The sequence below is a fragment of the Pleurodeles waltl genome, chromosome 3_1 (assembly GCF_031143425.1).
Source record: "Pleurodeles waltl isolate 20211129_DDA chromosome 3_1, aPleWal1.hap1.20221129, whole genome shotgun sequence".
Classification (NCBI taxonomy): Eukaryota; Metazoa; Chordata; class Amphibia; order Caudata; family Salamandridae; genus Pleurodeles; species Pleurodeles waltl.
In genome coordinates this window covers 1741286404-1741313428 of record NC_090440.1, presented here as the reverse complement: position 1 = coordinate 1741313428, position 27025 = coordinate 1741286404, and the positions used below count along the sequence as shown (strand labels likewise).

General features: G+C 51.6%; 1 protein-coding gene across 2 annotated transcripts in view; it reads right to left on the bottom strand.

Annotated features, from left to right (window-relative positions):
* LANCL1 (LanC like glutathione S-transferase 1) overlaps positions 1 to 27025 on the bottom strand; it is a 378881-nt gene that overhangs the window by 306575 nt on the left and 45281 nt on the right. For both annotated transcript variants that reach the window (XM_069225656.1, XM_069225657.1), the window contains exon 3: positions 3665 to 3782. In XM_069225656.1, coding sequence (XP_069081757.1) covers positions 3665 to 3782 — 118 coding nt within the window. The remainder of the gene's footprint in view (positions 1 to 3664; positions 3783 to 27025) is intronic.

The window sequence follows — 27025 nt, the reverse complement described above, 5'->3', positions numbered from 1 at the left end:
TTGGTTGTGACGAGTATATTGCTCTCCATGGCACCTGGATGGCTCCAAATATTCTTGGTGGAGGTCAGAGTATTCCTGGTAATACTGGCCATCTTCCGCTTCCTCATGTCGGTTTCACATGGAGTTCGGAAGGGCTATGGGCAGTTCCAAATGGGCCCTAATCATCAGACTCTTCCACATCCACATGATGACGGAGATGGAGAGGAGACACCTTTTTTGGGGAGGTATTTTCAGGTAAGATGAATGATTCAATTAGTTTCATTGTCATCGACAATGTCAGCGGCAGCATAGTCTTCGAATCTTTGGCTGCAGTTAATAAATGTTGATTTTTTTTAACAATCTTCAGAGTGGACAAAGTCACTATTGTAGATGGTGCCGTAGCTGAGAATGTGATTGTCGTCAACTGTTGTGCAGATCTCATTGACAAAGCTTTTTTTGGTGAAACTCTCATCAACATGATAGATGCCGACGATGATCTAGATGGCATTGTTGTTGCAGTCGATGATGCTGTCATCAACGTGACTGCTGTAATGATTACTGATGCTGACTATGCTGTTTCTGAAGGCGAAGTGGCAGTCGTCGAGAATTTTAAAGCTGTCCTATGCTTCCTCAACGGTTCTAAGGAAGACTTTGGAGTAATCACTTCAGAGATGAAGTAGATGGCTCAGATCTGGCAGTTTGTGAGGAGATTTCTTCTTTTTTTCTCCTTTTTCAAAGTGTATTTGAGAGACTTGTAGTGAGCCTTCTTCAAGGCCTTCCTGGGATCTTCAGATGTTCCCTGGTCATGCGACATTTCCCTTTTCTGGCGAGTAGAAGAGGTGTTACTGTCTTCTTCCTCAGAACCAGGAGGTCTTTCTGATTTAGCTTTTTGAAACCACAGAAGAAGCCTCCCCTCTCTATTCTTTAAGGTTTTAGTGGATTTTACAGTCTTTTACCTTATGCTTTGGGTAGAGGCAGTAAAATACAGTCTTTGTCGGGGTCTTCAGAGTGAAGTCTTTGATTTCCACATGTAGCATAGGGTCTAAAAAGTCCTTTCTTGGATGACTCTTACACTGCAGTAGACAGAAACAAGTTGAACACCGGATTGTGAAATAAAACTGAGCATAGTTCAGGGAGATTCCCTTCACACGACTTGTAGTAGAAAATCTGAGGGGCTCAGCCTTTGGGAGTGTTCTAGAGGGTGAGATCGCCTGAATGGCTTGAAGTCTGGTTCATTTTAGAGGATAAGGATAAGCAAACAAAGTGATTGTTCATTACCATTGCAGCCTATTGTAATGTTAAGAATTGTTATGTGGGACTCCACTTCGACGAAAAGGAATGATTTAAGCATGTGACTTTATGGAAGATCCAATACTGGAGAAAAATTTACTGTACTGTGGGCCACTCCCTCTATAAAAACTAGCACCATTTGATGTCCAAGCCCTTATTATGCCCATAATTCGCCATGTGCATAAGTTTTCACCGAGAGCCTCCTACCTCCAGATGCCCTAGTTCCATCAGGTCCCAAAACTCCTAATATGCACATCTTTTGCCCTGTGCCAAGTTCTTCCCAGAGGGGCCACCCCTCATCTAGACACCCAAGTCTCATTAGGTGACCAAGCCTCAATTAGGCAGAGTCTTCGCCCTGAGCACCGCTCTCCATGGAGAGGCCACACCCTCTAGACATCCAAGCCATATTAGGTGGTCACGTCCCTACTACGCACAGCCTTCAGGCTGTACACAGCTCTTTATATAGAGGCCACTGCCTCCAGACAACCAAGCCCCTACTACACAAAGCATTTGTCCTGTGTGGACAACTTTTCACAGAGAGCCGACTATCTACAGACTCTTAAACACTGATAGGTGTTGAAGTTCCTATTATACCCAGCCTTTGTGGTGCGAACAGCTCTTCACAGAACCTGTCCTTTATCCTTGAGAGAAGGTATGGGTCAGGTTTGAATTGGATCAGGAATTCTATTGCTAGATCCCACATTTATGTGTACCAAAACTGCCTGGCCTGCGCTGGGGTGCAAAATATCAGGAGCATACACTGTTCTTTCTTTAACTTCCTTTTAACCATTGGTACCAGGGGCATTAAGGGGAAAATAGTACACACATATCCTTGAAGAAGAAATAAAAAATGCTTCCCCTTTGATCCAGGGAAACCTCCACCTGCTTACGTAATTTTGGCTTTTACAAATCTCTCATGTAACAAAGACAGCCAGAGGAAGCGTGTCCAACTTTCGAAGCCTTAGCTCCAACTATCTCCATTCCGCCTTCTTTGGCCAGTTAAGGCTTTGCTGCGAGCACAGTAAAAGCTACTTGTTGGCCTTATTAGCTTTTCTGTCTGTGCCTGATCAGTAGTCTTTGTTTAAAAAACCTGGGGTAATGCTGTCTTTCAAAAGATTTCCTAACTCTCCAATCATCACACTGGAATTTAAATTGGGGTCTTGCTATTTAATAAATTATTATTCAATTTAATAAAGACATCTTTTGAGCCCATGCACAGCTGTTGTACAGCTGTTTTTTGATTCGTCTTACTTTGAAAATGGTATTCCTCATCGCTTCATCCCTGCTCAACAGGTGAGCTAAGTGCAAGCCCTTTCTTTCCATCCGTCGTTCACCACTGTCTGTCTGGACATGATGGTGCTTTGAACAAAGGTACCACAATTTCATGTGACACAATCCATCACTCTGCCAGCTTGGTTCCCGCTTCACATATAAGCATACCGACAGTGCTCTGAATTTCTATGTCAGTAGGGCCAGGAAACAAGGCTTGGATAACGATTTGTTCTATGACTTTGCAGGACACAGGAAGGGCAAGCCAGTCCAAAACATCACCAGTTCTTGCTGGATTTGTTTCTGTGTCAAATTGTGATATGCCTAGCCAAAGGCTGAACTACGAGTTAAATACCACTGTCTTTCTGGACAAGGTGGTACTTTTCACAATGCTACCACAATTTTATGTGACACAATCCATCACTCTGCCAGCTTAGTTTCCGCTCGACATATTAGCATACCGATATGCTCTGAACTCCTATGTCAACAGGGCCAGGAAACAAGGCATGGACAACAATTTGTTCTGTGACTTTGCAGGACAAAGGAAGGGCAAACCAGTCCAAAACATCACCAGTTCTTGCTGGATATGTTTCTGTGTCAAATTGTGATATCCCCAGCCAAAGGCTGAATTACGAGTCAAATACCCAAGCCAGGATTATCAGACACAATAAATACCATCCCTTATTCTGCAGTACATGGAATCGAGTGAAACAAAGCTGTAGAAGCAATGCTTTAGTTAATCTAAGCCAACTGAGTTCACTTTGGCATCATTCTATACCATTATCTTTTGCCCACTGAGCAACTTTAGAGGGAGTGCATCCATATGAAGGGCTCTACTCCAATATGAACTGTTATACCTAAAATGACAGGATATGTCTCCTTCCAAGGGGAACCCAAAGAACCACAGACCGGGTTCGGCTTAAAGTCAAAGCTTTAATATCCACAGATGATTTAACAATGGGATTAAATAGGAGTGAAATTAACAGATGTTGTCTTTTCATATGAAGAAATACTGTTATGTGATTTGTGTAAACTCAACTTCATTCTAAGTAGGTGTGTTATTGTATTATCTTTACATCAGCTGCACTACCATTACCCACCGCATACCATTGAGGAGTTTGCTCACCTGCCCAACCAGTGTACACAGTGCCATCGCCCGGGTCAGCTGATTTTAGCCCCTTCTCCATTTGCTGCAGCAACTCCCATATCTTATCCTGAAGACGATGCTTGAACTCAGAGGTAAGCTATAGAAGGACACAGAACAAACAGAGTAACTTACAATGGTGTATGTAAAAGTTTCATAATTCATCAAACAGGAGCCATAATTTGTTAGCATAAATGACGACAAGACATTAACCTGTGTGCAAAGGCAATTTATAATCTCAATTAATTTTGACCATAAAACTGTGGTTTTCTCTTCTTACTTTACCAACACCTTCTTCACTGATTTTCATGTCGAGAAGAGCAATTTATTTTCTTAATTAAAACTGCCAGGGAAACCTAAGGTTTAGGTTGAAAGTTTAACATATTATTTGGAAATACAAGCAGTTTGAACCTTTTAGTCAAAAACTAATTTAACAATTTTTAAAAGTCTATGTCGTCCCAACCTACTTCCACAATATTTAGTTCTAAATGTTTTGGTAACAAAATTATTATAATAAAACAGTTTGTTTATTTTTTTTGACAACCTCAAGCTGACCAAAACTTTGACCTTAGACATGACTGTGCGATCACCGCAGCTGAGGATATTTACTGGTCAATTTGGGTGCCAGCTTCTGTTAATTGTCAAATGTGGGAATCGTCAAAGTTCAAACCTCATATATCTTTTTTGAAATGTAACATTTTTGTAATTATGGTGGTCATTCTGACCTCGGCGGTAAAAGGCGCCTACCGCCGGTCAGAAATCCTCCATAATCCCGCCGCGGTCGCGGAAACCCGCCACGGTCATTATGACCCGCAGAAGGGAAACCTCCGAAAATCCGACCGCCACAACAGACCGCCAGACCAGCGGTCGGCGGAAAAGTGGAGGTGACAAAACCTCCACCGCCACGCCAACAGAAATACGCCCATGCCATTACGACCCACGAATCCACGCGGCGGTCATTCAAACGCGGTATTCCATTGGCGGGACACACCGCCGCGGTCAGAATACACACAAACGAACAAAACTCAGCCACATTGGACGATTTGAATCCCACACACCTGATACACATACACACACCACTCCCACACACACAATACAATATAAAACACCCACCCACATCACCCACAAACCCCTACGCTAAAAAATTCGTAAAGAAGGCAAGAGCGAGACACCAGCATCCAAAAAATAACAGCCACAGCCACTCAACACCATCACCCACACCCACACACTATCCACACACAAAACAACACACACCACCACACTCAACTCACTTAAATACACATACTCCACCCCACACATCATACACACCACCCCATGGCACCCCAAAGACAACCCCGCTTCACAGACGAAGAACTCAGGGTCATGGTGGAGGAAATCGTTCGGGTAGAGCCCCAGCTGTTCGGCACACAGATACAATACACCAGCATTGCCCGGAGGACGGAGCTATGGCAGAGGATTGTCGACAGGGTGAACGCAGTGGGACAGCACCCCAGAAATCGGGAAGACATCAGGAAGCGATGGAACGACCTACGGGGGAAGGTGCGTTCCATGGTATCCAGGCACAACATCGCCGTGCAGAAGACTGGCGGAGGACCCCCACCTCAACCCCCACAATTCACATCATGGGAGGAGGAAGTCTTGAACATCCTGCATCCTGACGGCCTCGCAGGAGTCGGCGGAGGAATGGATACTGGTAAGTTGAAGCTTCAATACTGCTTCCCCCCCACCTGCATGCCAAATCATACCCCAACCCTCACCCCCATCCTCGAACCCCACCCTCACCCCCATCCTCGAACCCCACCCTCACCCCCACCCCCACCACCATCCTCACCCCCACCACCATCCTCACCCCCACCCCCAGCACACCTATTCCCCGCCAATGTCTCACCATCACAACCCACACATCCCAAAACCTAGGCCTGCATGCGTCCACTAAGCATGGACACCCATCACCAAAGCATGCCCAATGCATATACACATCCCCCCCACAAGCCACCCTCACCAAAGCCCCCACACACGAATGCCAGCACTTGGGGACACGAGAACCCACAGATACACCCATATGCCACACATTGAAACTATAACCATACCTCTATACCCCTGCAGGACCCGACCGTCAACACACCGCGGCGGAGGGGCCAGAATTCTCCACACCCCCCACCCAAGAGGCCGTCAGCGATGACAGCAGCTCTGTCGACCTGGACACCGATGACCAGCCCGGACCATCGGGGACCTCTGGACAGTCGGTTCCCCTCACACAGGCCCAGGCCACTACAGACCCAAACCCCTCTGGGAACACCAGCACAGCTCCCACCCAGCGGGCCCATGCCTCTGTCTCCAGGGCGCGTCAATCTGCGGTGTGTCTACCACTACAGGGCACCCAGGATAACCCACCACCCCAACAACAACAGGGACCTGGGGGCAGTGGTAGTGGGCACACCGGCCAGGGGGCAGAGGCCCAGGGAAACAGGGGAACTCGGAGGGCAGCTGTGCGACGGGGGGGGAGGAGAGGCCCAGGGAACCCACTCTCCACGAGGTCCTCACCACCATCATGGGAGCATACAACCGCTCCCAGGAGACGATGGCGACGGTACTGGCCCGGTTCCAGGAGATCCAGGTACTGCAGGAGGAACACTATCGGGGGTACAGGGAGGACATCAGAGCCATCAACACCACCCTGGTTACCATGGTAGGGCTGCTGCAGGACCTCGTCAACAACAGGGCGGACACTGAACAACACCCAAGGGCCCCTGCCACTAGCCTGGACCAAGAACAGCCAACCACCTCCGCCGGCGCTAGTGGACAGGAGGCCCCCGCACAGCAGCAGCCCACCAGACCCCCACCTCCTGCAGGAGAAGAACCACCCCGCAAGAGGGCCCTGAGATCTCGCAAGAAGACAGAGTAGGATGTCAAGACCCCCGCCAGCAATGGATACCACCTGATGTCATCCCACTGTCCCACATTGTCACCCTGTCCATCCTTGAACTGCCCATGCTCCATCTCTCCACAGGCCTCTGGACAATGCACCTGTGTGACTGTTACTCTGGACTCTGCCATGGACATTCCTTCACCATAGCCCCCACCCACTTGAAACCACCCATCCCATTTTGAGCACTTAAATAAACACCTATTTTGCACCAAAATATCTGGAGTCTGGCTGTGATTTCAATATATTGTAATTGACATGACAGTGCAAATATGTCCTTGTACATGGTGAAGTCAACAAACAGCTGCCACAAAGCTGTAGTCCATGGGGAAACGAAGCACAGGACTCGTAGTGGGGACCCCAGATCTGAAATAGGGAGGGAAAAGCCAAAACTCAGTCATCATACACTGGGGCAAATAGACAGGCAGCAGAGATGCTGGAGAGTAGTTAACATTTACTAAATTATCTTTGAAATGTTACCTGTGTCCTATTGGAAGTACTGTTCAATGATTCTGTCCCTGTTGTCTGTTTCAGCCCCGTCGTCTTCCTCCTCGTCACTCTCCTCAGGTTCCACCGCTGCCACAACACCACCGTCTCGACCATCCTCCTGCAGAAAAGGCACCTGGCGGCGCAAAGCCAGGTTGTGAAGCATGCAGCAGGCCACGATGATGTGACACACCTTCTTAGGTGAGTACATTAGGGATCCACCTGTCATATGCAGGCACCGAAACCTGGCCTTTAGGAGGCCAAAGGTGCGTTCGATCACCCTCCTAGTACGCCCATGGGCCTCATTGTACCGTTCCTCTGCCCTGGTCCGGGGATTCCTTACTGGGGTCAGTAGCCACGACAGGTTGGGGTACCCAGAGTCCCCCACTAGCCATACACGGTGTCTCTGTAGCTGTTCCATCACGTAAGGGATGCTGCTATTCCTGAGGATGTAGGCGTCATGCACTGACCCTGGGAATTTGGCATTTACATGCGAGATGTACTGGTCAGCCAAACACACCACCTGGATGTTCATTGAATGGTAATTTTTTCTGTTCCTGTACACCTGCTCCCTGTCTCTTGGGGGAACCAAAGCCACATGGGTCCCATCAATGGCACCAATTACGTTGGGAATATGTCCAAGGGCGTAGAAATCACCCTTCACTGTAGCCAATTCGCCCACCTCAGGGAAAATGATGTAGCTCCTCACGGATTTCATCAGGGCAGACAACACTCTGGATAACACCTTCGAAAACATGGGCTGAGACATCCCAGAAGCAATTCCCACGGTTGTCTGAAATGACCCACTTGCCAAGAAATGGAGTACTGACATGACCTGCACCAGAGGGGGAATCCCTGTGGGTTGGCGGATGGGGGACATCAGGTCGGGCTCCAGCTGGGCACACAGTTCATGGATAGTGGCACGGTTAAGACGGTAGGTCAGGATAATGTGGCGTTCTTCCATTGTCGACAGGTCCACCAGCGGTCGGTACACGGGAGGATTCATCCGTCTCCTCGCCCAACCCAGCGGACGGTGCCTAGGAAGGACAACATGGAGCACACAGTCAAGCAACCCACAGGTACGTACTCACAGCTAGCACAGTATACGATTCTCTATGCAGTGAATGGCGTGTCTGAGTGGCTATGCAAGGCCTAGGCCTGTGTGACGCAGTTGAAATTGAGCCATGTGGGCCCTGGAAATGGCGGCTGCCTGACCTGAGAAGTGTGACAATGGGATGTGAGGTCAATGCGCTGGCGTGGCACACCGCGGCGGGCGAAGACCGCGGCGCAAAGCCGCATTGGTTAACATTGAAGCCTATGGGTTTCAGGAGCCAATGGCGAAGGGCGCCGGCGGTGGCGGGACGCACCGCCGCGGTACGCACCGCCGCGGACGTGACCGCCATTTTCTATCTACTTATCCACTTGCGACTTGAACTTTCACAGGAGAGGACCTATACTGCAAGTGTTGCTGTGACCTCGGTCTGGAAGGGACAATGGCTGCTGCGCCTGGGGAAAGGGCCCCTGCCTTCACTGGAGAGGAGTTGGAGAAACTTGTGGATGGGGTCCTCCCCCAGTATGCGCTACTCTACGGTCCTCCAGACCAACAAGTGAGTTTAATTCAATATGGATTTGGGGCCACTGGCTGGCTTGGGGGCCTGGCGGGGGGCCTGGCGGGGATGGGGGGCATGTTGGGCCTGGCGGGGGGCATGGCGGGGATGGGGGGCATGTTGGGCCTGGCGGGGGGCCTGGCGGGGATGGGGGGCATGTTGGGCCTGGCGGGGGTCCTGGCGGGGGGCCTGGCGGGGATGGGGGGCATGTTGGGCCTGGCGGGGGTCCTGGCGGGGATGGGGGGCATGTTGGGCCTGGCGGGGGACCTGGCGGGGGGCCTGGCGGGGATGGGGGGCATGTTGGGCCTGGCGGGGGTCCTGGCGGGGGGCCTGGCGGGGATGGGGGGCATGTTGGGCCTGGCGGGGGTCCTGGCGGGGATGGGGGGCATGTTGGGCCTGGCGGGGGTCCTGGCGGGGGGCCTGGCGGGGATGGGGGGCATGTTGGGCCTGGCGGGGTCCTGGCGGGGGGCCTGGCGGGGATGGGGGGCATGTTGGGCCTGGCGGGGGTCCTGGCGGGGGGCCTGGCGGGGATGGGGGGCATGTTGGGCCTGGCGGGGGGCATGGCGGGGGGCCTGGCGGGGATGGGGGGCGTTGGGCCACTGGCAAGGAAAATGCTGACAAACTTGAACGTGGTATTTCTCCCTCCCTGTACGTGTCACATAGGTCCGCGCCCTAGAAGATCGGGATTTGGCGTGCCATCGCCAAGGAAGTCCGGACCCTGGGGGTCCACCATCGACGGGGCACCCACTGCCGCAAGAGGTGGGAGGACATCCGCCGCGGGACCAAGAAGACCGCCGAGTCTCTGCTGGGGATGGCCTCCCAACGTAGGCGGGGTGCCTGCCGTCAACTGAGCCCCCTGATGTTCCGGATCCTGGCGGTGGCCTACCCTGAATTGGATGGGCACGTGAGGGCAGCACAGCAGACACAAGGGGGTGAGTACAAGCATTATCTACTCTGTTGTCGCGCAGTGGAGGTGTCTGGGTGGGGGAGGAGGGCTGGGGGTCCCCCTAGGCCAGGGCGATATCTGTAGGCTGGGCACCCCCATAAGGCCCTGTGTCCCCAGCCACCACCCTCAGTAGTTTGTCAGTACAGCCATCCCTGGGCCGTGTCATCCATGGGTGCAGTTGTCAACTCTAGGCGTGTAGGGCATGTTCCACGGAATGCGTAGCGGACCCCAAGTGCGCAACTTAGTGCAGGGGGCATCTGTGTCTGTCATGTCCGCTAACTGTACCGGAGATCCATGTACTCAATATCCCTTTATTTCTCTCTCCCCCCCCCTTTTTGTTTGTCTTTCTGTGCTTGTGTGCATCAGCATCATCAGGCGGAGGAGAAGTGGCATCGGGGCAGGAGGGAGCTGCATCTCACATGGCCCAGGAGGGCCATGCCACAGAGTCAGACTGGACCAGTGAGACGGAGGGCGAGGGGAGCTCCACGACGGGGACGACTGGACCCTGCAGCGACACGGACACGTCCTCGGAAGGGGGCTCCCTTGCGGGGGTGGCACCATCCGTGCCCCCTGCCATTACAGGTACAGCCGCCACCCAGCGCACCATCTCCGCCCTCCCAGCAGCCCCTCAGCGTTCGCCCCGTGCCCGCTCTGCCAGGAAGCCGGGCATCTCCTTCGCCCCAGGCACCTCAGGCCCTGCCCCTGTTACCCCCGCTGCCCTCAGTGAGGAGGTCATTGACCTCCTCCGAACGCTCATTGTTGGGCAGACTACCCTTTTGAATGCCATCCAGGGGGTGGAGAGGGAGGTTCATCGCAGCAATGCGTACCTGGAGGGCATTCATTCGGGTCAGGCTGCCCATCAGCGATCGTTCCAGGCTCTGGCCTCAGCACTGACGGCAGCCATTGTCCCGGTCTCCTGCCTGCCTCTACTAACTCCCTCCTCCCAGTCTCCTGTTCCTCTGCCTGTCCCACCCACACCATCAGACCAGCCTGCACACACCTCAACACCCAAGAGAAGCTCATCCAAACATAAGCACCACAGATCACGCAGACATTCACACACGCAACATTCCGATGCAGACATGCCAACAGTCACTACCACCTCTGTGACCCCCACCTCCTCGTCTCCCTCCTCCCTCCCTGTGACGTCTACACTCACACCTCCATTCACCTCACCATCAGCCAGTGTTTCCATCACCAGCACACCCTCCACTCCAGTCCGCACACGTGCAGTCACCACCCCCACTGCCATTTACACGTCCCCTGTGTCCTCTCCCACTGTGTCTGTCACCCCCTCTTCCACACCACACAAACGCAGCCACCCACCCACCCAACAGCCATCCACCTCACGACAGCCTATCCCTCCTGCACCTGCACCCAAAGACAGCAAACGTGACTCACCTACAACCACATCCTCTCCCTCCACTCCCATTCCCACTGTACCTACCACTCTCCATTGTCCCAAGAAGCTCTTCCTCGCCACTACTAACTTCTTTCCTGACCCTGAGCCCCCCCCTCCTTCTCGTCGGGGTAAGAAGAGCACCTCAGCCACCACCAGCCCTGCAGCCCCCTTGACAAGGGTGCAGGGGTATTGGAGCCCGCCAGCCCGCATGTCTGGATCTTCGCCCAGCAGCAAGGGGACAGCCAGCCCACCCCCTGGGAAGAGGAGCAGAAGGCGGAAGGGGCGCCGCAGGAGCCCGCCTTCTACATCCCCCCCGGACACCACCCAGAGACAGTCACCAGCCACAGCTCCAAAGGGAGGAAAGGGCCACAGGCCCACGACTAAGGAGGGCAAGGGCAGCAAGTCGGAGAGGTCAGGCAGCAGGCCTGCTGCCCAGGAGGAGCCCACAACCCCCATAGCCGCTGCCCCGGGAGGAACCGGCACAGCTGCCCCGGGAGAGCCCACCACCCCCATAGCCGCACCCCAGGGAGGACCCAGCCCAGCTGGCCAGGAGGGCCCCACCACCCACAGCCCAGGTGGGCAGTGAAGGAGCACCATCCCCGCTGCCCAGGAGGGCACCACCAGGCAATTAGCAGTTGGCCATAGACCGGCCGCCGTCTCAAGAACCGCTGAACTGGGCCCTTCAAGGCAAGGACCGCTGAACTGGGCCCCGCCGTCTCAAGAACCGCTGAACTGGGCCCTTCAAGGCAAGGAGCGCTGAACTGGGCCCCGCCGTCTCAAGAACCGCTGAACTGGGCCCCGCCGTCTCAAGCACCGCTCCGCTGGGCCCCGCCGTCTCAAGAACCGCTCCGCTGGGCCCCGCCGTCTCAAGAACCGCTGAACTGGGCCCTTCAAGGCAAGGACCGCTGAACTGGGCCCCGCCGTCTCAAGAACCGCTGAACTGGGCCCTTCAAGGCAAGGAGCGCTGAACTGGGCCCCGCCGTCTCAAGAACCGCTGAACTGAGCCCTTCAGGGCAAGGACCGCTGAACTGGGCCCCGCCGTCTCAAGCACCGCTCCGCTGGGCCCCGCCGTCTCAAGCACCGCTCCGCTGGGCCCCGCCGTCTCAAGAACCGCTGAACTGGGCCCCGCCGTCTCAAGAACCGCTTAACTGGGCCCTTCAGGGCAAGGACCGCTGAACTGGGCCCCGCCGTCTCAAGCACCGCTGAACTGGGCCCCGCCGTCTCACGCACCGCTCCGCTGGGCCCCGCCGTCTCAAGAACCGCTGAACTGGGCCCCGCCGTCTCAAGAACCGCTGAACTGGGCCCTTCAAGGCAAGGAGCGCTGAACTGGGCCCCGCCGTCTCAAGAACCGCTGAACTGGGCCCTTCAGGGCAAGGACCGCTGAACTGGGCCCCGCCGTCTCAGGAACCGCTGAACTGGGCCCTTCAAGGCAAGAACCGCTGGCCCTTTGGCAGACGTGGCAGGGCAGGATCTATCTCGGGCAGGGCTGCAGGATGTCCTCTGGCCAACTTGCCTCCTCCAGTGGCAGTGGGGTCTGTTATGGACTGTATGGACTGTGGCTTTGCTCTCCCCAGGATGGCCCAGTGGGCAGGCCACCCACTGTATGGACTGTATGGACTGTGGCTTTGCTCTCCCCAGGATGGCCCAGTGGGCAGGCCACCCACTGTATGGACTGTATGGACTGTGGCTTTGCTCTCCCCAGGATGGCCCAGTGGGCAGGCCACTCACTGTATGGACTGTGGCTTTACTCTCCCCAGGATGGCCCAGTGGGCAGGCCACCCACTGTATGGACTGTATGGACTGTGGCTTTGCTCTCCCCAGGATGGCCCAGTGGGCAGGCCACCCACTGTATGGACTGTGGCTTTGCTCTCCCCAGGATGGCCCAGTGGGCAGGCCACCCACTGTATGGACTGTATGGACTGTGGCTTTGCTCTCCCCAGGATGGCCCAGTGGGCAGGCCACCCACTGTATGGACTGTTTGGACTGTGGCTTTGCTCTCCCCAGGATGGCCCAGTGGGCAGGCCACCCACTGTATGGACTGTATGGACTGTGGCTTTGCTCTCCCCAGGATGGCCCAGTGGGCAGGCCACCCACTGTATGGACTGTTTGGACTGTGGCTTTGCTCTCCCCAGGATGGGCCAGTGGTCATGGAGTCCCCTCGTGGATCTGGCGTCGTGTACTCAAGTGGCTGAGGTGCCCCCCCTTCCCTTCCCGCTGAGGTGCCTGTCCTATTTTCTTTCTGATGCCCCTGCAGTGTTCTCTCCGTGGAGTTCTTGTCGTGGGACTGGGCCTTGCCCCTTTGCACAGGACCCCTGTGATCCACGGACAGTGGTTGGACTACATTTAGTAGCTGTATATATTTTGTACATAGTTTATTTATTTATTGGGATTACTGGTGTACATATTTCAATATATCTGCCCGTTTATGATCTCTTCTTTTGGTCTTTGCATTATTTCGGAGGGGGGTGGTTTGTGGGTTGTGACAGTGATCTGTGGGAATGCATTGATGTGTGTGTTGTAGTGGGTGTGGGTGGGTGGGTGTGTGCCGGTAATCTTTTCCCTCCCCTGTGTCGTAGGTGCAGTACTCACCGATGTCTTCCGCGCCGCCGGGCGTGCTCCTGGTATATGAGCAGGAATAGGAGTGCGGGGATGACCTGCAACTCTGGTTCCATACTGCCGGAATCTCGCGTGGAGTGCGTAGAGGTGAGCGTTTTCCCGTTCGTAGTCTGTTTCCGCCGTGTTCTTATCGGCGGTGCTCCCGCCCTGGAAAAGGTGGCAGATTGGTGGGTCGTAATAGGGTGGGCGGTACATTGTCTGCCGCCTGGCTGTTGGCGGGAACCGCCGCGCTGTTTGTTTGTACCGCCGTGGCGGGCGGAGTGTTAAGTTGGCGGTCTGTGTTGGCGGTTCCCGCCAGGGTCAGAATTGCATATTTTAGACCGCCGGCCTGTTGGCGGCTTGGCCGCCGCTTTATCACCGACCACCAGGGTCAGAATGAGGGCCTATGTCTTGGTTTATACATATGTTACAGTGAGCAGGAATGATTAGGTTACTCAAATGCCTCCTCATGCTATCCTAATTAAATATATTCAACTTTTAGTCTTGTACCAGGGTTAGTGTTTTCCAATTGTTATCTGATATGTCCTTTACCTATACCAAGCAAGCCATTGCTTGATTTTAATGTGATCACTAGTTTCCTTCCCAGAACAAGAGTTCTGAGAAGGAAAAGTTCATTATATGCAAATCTATCTTCCTCCAGGAGAAACTTCATTAAAGTCAAACGCATCAAATACTCTCACCAACGTGCAAAATCCTGGAACACTTTTACAGAAACACATGTACAGGAAAAGCTTATTTACAGGCTATATTTTCATATGCTCTTTTGCTAAACGAGCATGAAAAATATATTTTAAAAATGTCTCGAAGACAAAAAGTAAAATCTTACTCAAAACCTTTTTAAGAAAATAATTCCACAAGAAAAGAAATTTTGAAAAGAGTTTAGGAGAGAAATGGTCTGCCCGAGATGGAAATCTAAAATGACAGATGATGGACGGACTGCTGAACAATGCAAACATTCGCTCCCAGTCACAACGATCTGGGTTTTAGCCTTTGTTTTTTTTGCCCACCACGTCACCCCAGTTTGTACCCAGTCATTTGCAAATCAGTCTTGACCCGGTTCCACATGGGAAGAGTCCAGTCCGAACTGCCAAGCCAGGGCATCTCTGAACTGGAAACTAGCATCCTGGGATCAGTGTCAGGGTTTCACCCCTCATCAGCCAGGCGAGCTTGAATCCAGTGGCGCAATGAGCACAGTACCCACGTTTTGGCATACCCTTCCCACACTTAGGGCAACAAAAGCGAAAGAAAAAGATGATGGACGGAATGCTGAACAACGCAAACATTCACTCACAGTGACAAGGATCTGGGTTTAATCCATCATTTTTTCCTCATAAAGTTACCATAGTTTGGAAACAGCCATATACAAATCAGTGTTGATCTTGCTCCCCATGGGAACAGTCCAGCCTGAGCTGCCAAGCCAGGTCCTCCCTAGACCGGAAACAAGTATTGTGGGACCAGTTTTGGGCTATTACCCCTCATCAGCCAGGCTAGCTTGAATCCAATGGTGCAGTGAGCATGGAGCCCACGTCTGGGCATACCCTTCCCACTTAGTGAGACAAAAGCAAAAAGAAAAGATGATAGATTGATTGCTTAACAATGCTATATTCACCCCCAGTCGCAAGGATCTAGGTTTAATCCACTTTTTTTTTTTTTTTTTTGCTCACCACACCGCCCCAGTTTGGACCCAGCCATATGCAAATCAGCCTTGACCCTGTTCTCTATGAGAACAGTCCAGCCCGAACTGCTAAGCCAGGTCCTCCTTGGATGGGAAACAAACATCCTGGGACTGGTTTCAGGGTATCACCCCTCATCAGCCAGGCTAGCTTTAATCCAGGTGCGCAAGGAGCATAGGACCCACTTCTGGGCATACACTTCTTAATATTTAATGCGACCAGAGCATAATTAGTAAAACCATGATTATGAAGAAAAAAAAATCACTTTGACACCTTCAGGAGGACAAAACATGCTTAAGTCCAAAGCACGAAATAATCACCTCCTTAATCATTGAGACTGGCTGTTAACAGGGCAAAGAGGCACCTTAACTAGCTGAACACAATATGCGAACCTTAACGTTAACAAAACTCAAAATGCTCTCCAAGCATGAAGTGATATGGTTAAAAACTACCAATGGAGGCTTTGGTGAGTGATTGGCAGATGATGTGCGTAAATTTCACAAGTGTAGCTAGGGGACTGGGGGAGTTTTCTGTAAAACACAAGTCTGACGCCTCCCAGCAATGCCAAACACATTTGGAGTATAACAATTAAAGAGTCCGAAAACATCTCGCCTCAGTAAGTTTAGGACAGCAGCACAGCAGGTGATACCAAGATTCTTTGCAATAATTACAAAGTGTACATGCAGTTGTCTCCCCTCAACGGGCCAAGGTCGGGTTAACGTCCGAGACTGGTAGAGTGATTAGCCTCATGTAAAGGATTTTACAACGGGCCTGGGCTGAAAGTGCCTGGCAAAAATAGGACTGTGCTTTCCTCAGGGAATAGGATTTGCCCAGGGCTTTGGTCATGGTGCTGGTACGAAGACTTTTGATATCCTGCTCAAAGGAGGCACTTTTCACCTGCATGTTCAGGACACTTTTCCAAACTTGAGTATGTGATTTCTTGAGAGTGCATCATGTCGGCCTTGATCTTCAAACTGCTGATTGCCTTTGCCAGCCTTATTTGTCATGGGGAGCCGCCTCCTCAAAGATTACTTTAAGGTGATATTTGAGGGTGGACTCTGGAGCTCGTCAGACGCTAAGGTAATAGTGTATTATGTCCCCCTGGCATACAAGGTCTGGACTCCCAAGACCCAGCTCCAGTCTCAGCCTTGTGGTTCTGGTGTGCCGAGGGGCGGGCAGGACTTTCTTGTACCCCTTGATCTGGGCACCCATTAAAAACCTTTCAAGGGCACCCGGGAAGGCCAAATGGCCGTAATTGAAAGCCGGAATCAGTTTTGCTCTTAATACTGTCAGTATGGGCTCAGCAGTAGGACTGTGTAGGTGATTGCTGAGGTGCTTCAGTAGATTGAGGGATTTAAATCTAAGATGCCTTAGGTGGACCGCCAGCATGGCCCCTTCTGAGAACCAAACTCCAAGGTAGTTGTAGATGGGAGCTGTCGAGTGGTAGTTGTAAATGGGAGCTGTCGAGTGGATTTTTTTTTTGTGGGGGTACTTATTAAAAAAAAAAAAAAACAACTATCTTGGTTTTACTCTGGTTCATCTGCAAATTTTTCGCCTCGTTGCAGCTCTGCAGTGCATTCAGGGCTCTGTGTAAACTGCCTCTGGTATGGTCCATGATTACGGTGTCAAATGCATACTGCAGGATGGGTAGCAGCACCCCAGCCAGCTTTGGAGCAACTAGGCTGGCTCCTTCCAGGGCAGCACCCAGGTTCGCAGTATAAAGATTAAAGACTGAAAAGGAGGGGGCTAAAACGAACGAGTTACTTACCTTCGGTAACGACTTTTCTGGTGGATACATTAGCTACCTGTGGATTCCTCACCTCATGAATACTCCCATGGCGCCAGCATTCGACGGAAATCTTCTTACTAGTCTCTGCACGTCGACGAGGACGTCACTGTCTCGCACGCGACGCCGTCTGACGTCATACAGGCAATAAGAGGTCCTCGACGACGTGCAGACGTCAGTACCAATCATTTTTTACGTGCATGAGAACAACCAGGCAATGCAATGAAAGAGCAAGGCAACATCCATTATATTGTAAAATACACCACATTGTATGAATAACTGTAAATCTTTTTATGTACATATATATATATATATATATATATAAAACTCTCTCTTTTAAAATATATACACACACCAAGTATATACATAAAGATATATACACATATACACATATATATATACAAATATATTATATATATATACATCTATTGCACCCTCAAGGACCAAGAGGAGCGCACTCAAGGATTACTTGGCAAGACCATAAAGGCAACGGGGAGGCGGGTGGGACCGTGAGGAATCCACAGGTAGCTAATGTATCCACCAGAAAAGTCGTTACCGAAGGTAAGTAACTCGTTCTTCTGATGGATACAACTACCTGTGGATTCCTCACCTCATGAATAGAGTCCCAAAGCAGTACCACGCCCGGCGGTGGGTGCCTAAATGGTCAAACCAAGAAATCTTGCAGCACTGACCGTGCAAAATGGCCGTCCCTTCTAACCTCAGAATCTAAACAGTAATGTTTTGCAAAAGTGTGAAGGGACGACCAAGTTGCGGCCTTGCAGATGTCGACCACAGGAACACCTCTGGCTAAGGCCGAAGTGGCCGACTTAGCTCTGGTGGAATGAGCTCTAATGCCCTCAGGAGGATCCTTCTTTGCCAAAGAGTAACATATTTTAATGCAAAGAACAACCCACCTGGATAGTGTTCTCTTGTGGACTGCCTTTCCTCTCCTCTTGCCCACGTATCCAATAAACAGCTGATCCTCCAGCCTGAAATCCCTTGTTCTATCGATAAAGAAGCTCAACGCTCTCTTTGGGTCCAGACGGTGCAGTCTTTCTTCCTCTTTGGAAGGATGAGGCGGAGGATAGAACGTGGACAAAGTAATTGCCTGAGCCAAATGGAAGGGTGAAACAACCTTCGGGAGGAAAGCAGCCTTGGTCCTCAACACCACCCCATAAAAAGTTGTATAAGGGGGTTTTACTGATAAGGCCTGCAACTCACTCACTCTCCTTGCTGATGTTATAGCTATCAGGAAGACTGTTTTTAAAACCAAATACCTCAAGGGGCAAGAATGCATAGGTTCAAAAGGGACCCCATAAGGAAAGTCAGGACTAAGGACAAATCCCATTGCGGCATAACGAATGGCTTTGGAGGATATTGATTTAGAAGACCTTTCAAGAATCTGATAACAATAGGGGATTTAAATAAAGATGGTTGGTCTGGAAGACATATGAAGGCTGACAAGGCCGATAAATAACCTTTAATGGTAGCCACTGCACAACCTTTTTGCGCCAGAGATAGAGCAAAAGACAAAATGTCCGATAGATGAGCATGTAAGGGATCAATCTGCCTCTCTCCACACCACGCAACAAATTTAGACCACCTATTAGCGTAGATAGATTTAGTGGAGTGTCGCCTGGCCGCTAATATAACATCCACTACCTCAGGCGGGAGAGAGAAGGAACTCAGGTTGCCCCGTTCAATCTCCAGGCATGTAGGTGCAGACTCTGGAGGTTGGGGTGTAGAACCTGCCCCTGCGACTGCGAGAGGAGGTCTGCCCTGAAAGGGAGACGGAGCGGCGGGCACGTTGAGAGTTGGAGAAGATCGGAGTACCACACCCTCCTTGGCCAATCCGGAGCTATTAAGATTACTAGAGCCCGGTCTTGGCGAATCTTCCTCAATACTCGAGGAATCAAGGGTATGGGAGGAAACGCGTAAAGCAACTGGCCGCACCAGGTCATTTGAAACGCGTCCCCCAACGCTTCCTGCATCGGATACTGAAGGCTGCAGAACAACGGACAATGCGCGTTCTCTCGAGTGGCGAACAGATCTACCCGAGGAAACCCCCACTTCTGGAAGATTAAACGGACTTGATCTGGATGGAGACGCCACTCGTGGTCTGCCGAGAAGTGGCGACTGAGACTGTCCGCACGCACGTTCAAAACTCCGGCCAGATGGTTTGCTATCAAGCAAATCCGATGGTCCTTTGCCCAGGACCATAGTCGAAGAGCTTCTCTGCAGAGAAGGTACGACCCCACTCCTCCCTGCTTGTTTATGTACCACATCGTGGTAGTATTGTCCGTTAGGACCTGTACCGACTGACCACGAAGGGAAGGGAGGAAGGCCTTGAGAGCCAGACGTACAGCCCGTAACTCTAACAGATTGATGTGAAAAATCTGTTCCTCTGGAGACCAAAGACCTTTGATCTCCAGATCCCCCAGATGAGCTCCCCACCCTAGAGTGGAAGCATCCGTTATGACTGTTGTCACTGGTGGCGACTGCTGGAACGGCTTTCCTTGTGAAAGATTGTTGCTTGCAATCCACCACTTCAAATCCACAGCAGCATCTCTGGAGATCTTGACCGTACCCTCTAGATCCCCTCTGTGTTGAGACCACTGCCTTCGGAGGCACCACTGAAGAGCCCTCATGTGCCAGCGAGCATGCGTGACCAACAGAATGCAGGAGGCAAAAAGACCGAGCAGACGAAGGACCTTGAGGACTGGAACTACCGCTCCATTTCGAAACATTGGAACCAAATCCTGAATATCTTGAATCCGCTGAGGCGGAGGAAAGGCCCGACCCAATGTTGTATCCAGTACTGCCCCTATGAACAGGAGGCGCTGAGAGGGCTCTAGGTGAGATTTGGGCTCGTTCACCGAAAAGCCCAGGTCGAACAACAACTGGGTTGTTGACTGCAGATGACGCAACACAAGCTCCGGGGACTTGGCTTTGATTAACCAATCGTCCAAGTAAGGGAATACTGCTATCCCCTTCCTTCTGAGCTCTGCCGCAACCACCGACATCACCTTCGTGAAGACTCGAGGTGCTGAAGTAAGACCAAACGGAAGGACCGCAAACTGATAGTGTTGCGATCCCACCACAAACCGGAGATACTTCCTGTGTGACTTGAGTATCGGGATATGAAAGTAAGCATCCTGCAAGTCGACAGACACCATCCAGTCTTCCATGTTCAACGCCAAAAGCACCTGTGCTAGGGTCAGCATCTTGAACTTTTCCTGCTTGAGGAACCAATTCAAGATCCTCAGGTCCAGAATTGGTCTCAAACGACCATCCTTCTTGGGAATCAGGAAATACCTTGAGTAAACTCCTTGACCCCTTTCCTGCTCCGGGACCAACTCCACCGCGCCCTTTAAAAGGAGGACTTCTACCTCCTGTTCTAGCAACAGGAGGTGTTCTTGTGAACAATACGAAGGGCGGGGCGGGATGAGGGGCGGAAACTCCAGAAAGGGAAGGGTGTAGCCTTTTCCCACAACACTGAGAACCCAAGTGTCCGACGTAACAGTCTCCCATTTGGTGAGAAAATGCTGTAATCTTCCCCCTACAGGAGAGGAGTGAGTGGGAAATGGTGGAAGCCTAAGGCTGCTTCCCCTGCTGCACCCCGCCAGAGGATGAGGAAGAGGCAGAGTGCTGCTGAGAAGCTCCCCTGGTGCGGACCCTACCCCTCCCCCTAAAAGATCTATAGGGATGGGAAGAGGCAGGTTGCTGATATCTTCCCCGAAAGGAAGAGGAGGAAGAGCCACGCCCAAATCCACGAAACCTCCTGAAGAATCTGGAAGAGGCCGTGGAAGAAGGAGCTTGGAGTCCCAGCGACTTAGCCGTGGCCCTGCTCTCCTTAAACCGTTCCAAGGCCGAATCAGCCTTAGCCCCAAACAGTTTGTCCCCATCAAACGGGAGATCCAACAATGTGGACTGTACATCTGCCGAAAAGCCCGAGTTACGGAGCCAGGCCTGTCTCCTTTCCACCACAGTTGTGCCCATTGCTCTGGCTACCGAGTCGGTGGTATCCAGTCCCGTCTGGATAATTTGGGTCGCAGCAGCCTGGGCATCAGAGACAAGATCCAAAAGACCCTGGGGAAGCTCTGTAAACGAAGAGGAGATGTCATCCATCAGAGCATGAATATACCTCCCCAGGATACAGGTTGCATTGGTGGCTTTTAATGCCAGACTGCAGGACGAAAAAATCTTCTTCGACTGCGCCTCCAGCTTTTTTGAGTCTCTGTCCCCAGGCACCGTCGGAAAAGAACCAGGCGCTGACTTGGACGAACAGGAGGCCTGCACAACCAAGCTCTCCGGCGTAGGGTGCCTAGATAGGAAACCAGGATCAGTTGGAGCCGTCCGATACCTCCTGGCCACGGCTCTGTGAACTGCTGGGGAAGATGCCGGCTTCTTCCACACCTCTAAAACCGGATCCAGCAGAGCGTCATTAAAAGGTAATAGAGGCTCCGCCGCGGCTGAGGCCGGATGCAACACCTCTGTCAAAAGGTTTTGTTTCGCCTCCACCACCGGCAAAGGCAGGTCCAAAAAACTAGCTGCCTTCCGTACCACTGTATGAAAGGAAGCAGCTTCCTCGGTATATTCCCCCGGGGACGAAAGGTCCCACTCAGGGGAAGTGTCCAGCCCACTGGCCGACTCCAGTCCACGCAGCCCATCACCCGAGTCCTCTAGCTCTCCTTCCTCTAGAGCTCGTTGGTACTCCTGCTCCTCTAGTACCCGGAGAGCACGCCTCCTTGAATGCAGTCGTTGCTCAATCCGCGGAGTCGACAATACCTCCGCCGAAGTCGGAGATCGGCGCCGATCTTCCGAAGCCACCGACGCCGCATCCGGCGCCACAGGTAACTTCGGCGCCGACTGAAGAGCAGATGAAACGGATGGACCCACCGGAGTCACAGGCCGAAATCTCGACGTCGACGGGATGGGAATCCCTGGGGCCAATCCCTCCGAAGCCATCGGAGCGGCCACTGGCGCCGAGCCCACGTTCCCAAACGGGAGAAAGGGCATAAAGGGTGCCGGCCGAAGAGGCGCAGGATCACCCAAAGAAAAGGCCAAAGGCCCAGCCGGAGCACCCCCTGGAGCCATCTGCTGGAAGATGGCATACATCGCATTCAAGAATGCGGAACTATCGGCTCCAGGGGTGGGAAAAGCCGGATACTGGGGTGCCTGACTCGGAGGCGACCCCGACGCCGGCCTCGGCGTCTGCGCCGGAGAAAACACTTGAGGCTCCAATACCTCAATCACCGACGCCTGTCCAGGCGAAGTTGGAGACGCCGGAGAGAGCAACGGCGTCGAAGGATGCGGCGTCACCGTGGGGCTGACCTCCCATGTCCTCCGGCGCCGATCCGGAGACCTGGAACGAGCCTCCCTTGAATGACGCCAAGATTCTCTACGGCGCCGGGAGTCTCGATGACGCCGATGTCTTGGAGAAGACTTTTTCTTATGATGCTTCTCCTTTGACTTGGCCATAAACAGCTTCGCCTCGCGTTCTTTAAGGGCCTTCGGATTCATGTGCTGACACGAATCACAAGTCGAGACGTCGTGGTCGGAGCTCAAACACCAAAGGCAATCGGAATGAGGATCCGTCACCGACATCTTGCCTCCACACTCACGACAAGGCTTAAATCCAGACTTTCTCTGCGACATTATTTCCACAGAGAAAGAGTACGCAGCAAGATATACACTGTAACCGCAAGAGTAACAGTTGCTCCCTCGAAGATAACCGTTTCGAATGCACGGAAAAAAGCGAACTGACGTCTGCACGTCGTCGAGGACCTCTTATTGCCTGTATGACGTCAGACGGCGTCGCGTGCGAGACAGTGACGTCCTCGTTGACGTGCAGAGACTAGTAAGAAGATTTCCGTCGAATGCTGGCGCCATGGGAGTATTCATGAGGTGAGGAATCCACAGGTAGTTGTATCCATCAGAAACAGCCTTGTTTGAGCCCTTTGTAGGTTGACACTCTGGCGGTAACTGGGTTGGGGCTTGAGTTTGCCCGGACTCGTGTCCTCTGATGTAATGATATGATCGCCCCGAGGAGCAGAGGTGAGATTCCCCACGTGGTTAACTTCCTCCATACCCTGCACCCTATCGAAGGCGGTAGTGTAATCAACGAAGCAGCAAAAAAAGGGGGAGACACTTATTCCTAACCCAGTGAGAGGCTAAGTAACCAGCACCATGATGCTATTTGTTTTTGAACATTCAGCCCTAAAACCTGATTGAAAAAGCGGAAGAATACTTTTTCCCATTACCCATGTTTCTAATTCCTTCAAAAGAATACATGTGTAGGCTTTGGCTTCAACGTCGAGAAGGGCAACTGGACAATAATTGGTTGGGTTAGAACGGTCACCCTTTTTAGAAATGGGGAAGAGAATGATTCCCCTCCAAGAGAATAGATTCATTACTGAGACATTCGTGTGATTGAAAAAAGGCAAGAGGGTGGACACCCAACACATTTTAAACACAAATCCCATTGGGGGGAAGTGCCCCCGTCAGTCCTCATTTTTTTAATAGCTCCTCTTACCGCGCCTTCTGAAATAGATGCCCTCTTGCTGGGGCCAAAAAACTTGAACAGGTAGAGTAGGAGAAGGGGCTGCTTCCACCTCCTGATCGATTGTGTATAACTTTTCAACGTGGCTGATTCAGGCCTTTTCCGCCACACCAATTTGCCTAGGCTGCCCTGAGATGCCCAAGTGATTTAAATGCCTCCACAAACATGAGAGTTTTTTGTCTTTTAATAAGCTAATCAGTCTGAGCCATTCTGCTTCGATGTACTCTCTTTTGAGCTGCCAAACTTTCAGCTTGTAAACCGCTCTGAGTGCGGAGATGGCTGGGCCATCTGCCACTTTGCTGCGTCTTCTTCTAGCTGCCAGTGCCCTAAGAAGTGAGCGTTTGCTGGCTTCTAGCTCCTTGGTGCATCTAGGGACATGAGTTGAAATCAAGGAGAATTTGTACTGGGGGTAACCACTGCCCGTTCCCCACCGTCTGATGTACATCTGCTACTAGTTCCCCCCAATGCCAAAATACTGTTGTTGCATTTGGTGTAATCTCAGCAGCATTTCTTCTCTAAACCCTGACTAAAAGTTTGTCACCAAAGCTGGCAGACCATTTGATTCTATGAAGAAGCTTGTGGTGCCCTTCCCCTGTTGGTTCCCTGAGTGCTTGTAGTGAGTGAGAGCCTAAGGATGCCAGCTGCAGGATTGCCTGAGGGGTCTGTGGTCACTTTCACCCCTAACATCGACTTCAAAGTCTTGGAAGCTGGGTGCCAGCCCTTCGCTGACGAAAGTGTAACTGACTGTAGATATGTTCTTAAAAGTGGGATTAGTGCGTCATTGGGTGGGAAATGTGCTTCTTTTAAGGTCTGATATGGTCTTAGGTTGTGATTGTGGAGGAGAGCATGTAGAGGTGCATTCCTTCCTGACGGACCAAGGGATTTGTAAGATTTATTGAGATCCCTTATGTTGAAGTCCCCAAATACTATGGCTTGATGAGAATCATATGTAAGAAGCAGCTCTTCGATCATGCTTTTTAGCCAGGTTAAGGTCTCTTTCTTTTAAAGCTGGGCATGACTAAGATAGCAGTTAATTAGCAGCAGACATAGGGCTTGAGAGTTAGACTTTAAACCATTGATGACCAGGGCTTGAAGAGTGTCCTAATGACTGGAAATTGTCATGGCCGCTATCTTTCAGGCATGTTTAATATAGCCTTAGAACCCGCCGTAGTGGGCTCTACCGGCTATTAAAGGCCCGCTTCCCGCGTTAAATGCCTGAGCCGAAGGCGAGGGCATTTAACAAGGGAGAGGGACTTTAATAGCCGGTAGAGCCCACTACGGCGGGTTCTAAGGCTATTAGAACATTCTGCCACACAGGGCAGAATGTTCTATTAAAAAAAAAAAAAATTCACGGAGCCCGAGGGGATTTAAATCCCCTCGGGCTCCGTGAGGCTTTGTTCACAGCTGTTGATATGAACAAAGCGAACATTGGAATGTTGGCGCTGCAGGCTTTTACCGGCCAGTAAAAGCCCGCAGCACTCCATTGTTTTCAATGGAGCCTCCAGCATTCCAATGTTCTAATAAAAATCGAAAAGCCACCTGACTGACAACCAGATATATAACGTTTTGTGGCCATGACATGAAAACCATATTAACCAGGAAGCGTCATACATTCAATAGACCACGTCTTCTGGAGACATAGTATGTCGCCATTAAGTAAATAGGACAGAGGTGACTCGACCTAAAGGTTTCTTGAGACTTGCCACGTTCCAAGAAATAACTGTCAGCTGTTGACTGCTGCCTTTCACTCTGTTGGTATCACTGTCTGGCTGTATGAGATCAAAGTTAGGAGTAATGCCTGTGGGAACTATGTACCGCAACAGGATCTGCCGACAGTGTCCAGAAGGACGCTGCCCGCTGATTATCAGTGCTTGTTATCCTACTTCCCATGGGAGCCTTGTGGCATGTGTGGAAAGTTCTGACGCCATTGTTACTCCTGTCTGTGCCACACAGGACTGATGCTACCCTCTGCCCACTTGAGGAAGGGCCAAAGACGTGCAGGTATTTCTCCATTCTCCATACGAGGGGACTTGATTTCTATCCCCAAATCTGCCAGTTGAGGAACTTCCTTAAGCACTTCAAGTTGGAGGTGCTGAAGGCGAAGGCCCACCAAAGTTGATTCGTCATGGGTGTCCCCGGGAAGGTTCTGAAATCCTACCCACTCATGGTCCTCTGAGTGGATATGAGCCAAAGGTGGTATGTGTTTGAATAACCGTAAAATGTTACACCTGTTCAAGATGTCGTATGAGCCTTGGACACAGTATCTTGAGGTGAGCACTGCCTCATAAACAATGTAAACTTTATCCCTCCTTGGTTTGATCTAGTGTTTTGAGTTAGAATAAGAGGGCCCAAGCCCGGTGGGTCAGTCAATAAGATTTTGTTTGTGCTAGAGGACAACAATACATGGGCTGCCTGTTGAACAAAGAGGAATGTGAAGGCTGGCGTGGAGGGGTCTCTGCTGGGGGCACAAAGGGTGCAGCACTTTGGTTGTATTCCTGGATTACCAGACTAGTGACCTCTGTATTCGACTTGTTGAATGCTTGTGCATGGTTGGACTTGAAGGTGGGGCTTGCCTCTTGTGGTGCCGAACTTGATTCATTTACCTGGAGGACCTGGATACAGGCATCAATCTTCACCTTTTAAGTCACTTGTTCATTTGTGGGCTCAGGAGGGAAGTTAGATTCACCAAGGGCATGAGTCCTATATGTTCCTGGCGGAGGAAGGAGACGTAGAGGGCTGTGTGATGGCCGCACTATTTGGATGTTCATTGGCGCCCAGTTTGAAGGTGAAAATTGGGAATACACCTGGTATGGTGCGAGTTGAGAGAAATTGCTGCAGTGACGCTCTTTTCAATTTTTTGCCTTTTTATGCTGCTTCCTCAGCTTTTACTTGCCCTGCCTAGACATCGGTGTCTCTTGGGTTGCAGGGCTAGGTGGTGTCTCATCTTTATTGTCTCCCTTGCGCTCAACCTCGCAGCTGGAGGTGGGGCGCGGTTGGCGGTCTGGTGCATCAGGCCATACTGCAGAAACCAACGAGTCCTGATAGAACAGATGTAAAGAAATGCCTTCTTTGGCATGGTTACCCCTGACTTTTTGCCTTTTGTTGATGTCAGTTATGACTGAAAGTGTGCTGGGACTCTTCTAACCAGGCCCCAGCACCAATGTTCTTTCCCTAAACTGTACCTTTGTTCCCACAATTGGCACAGCCCTGGTATATAGATAAGTCCCTTGTAATGGTACCCCTGGTACAAGCCCCCTGTGGCCACGGAGGAAGGTCTCTAAGGGCTGCATCATGTATTATGCCACCCTGGGGACCCCTCTCTCAGCACATGCACACTGC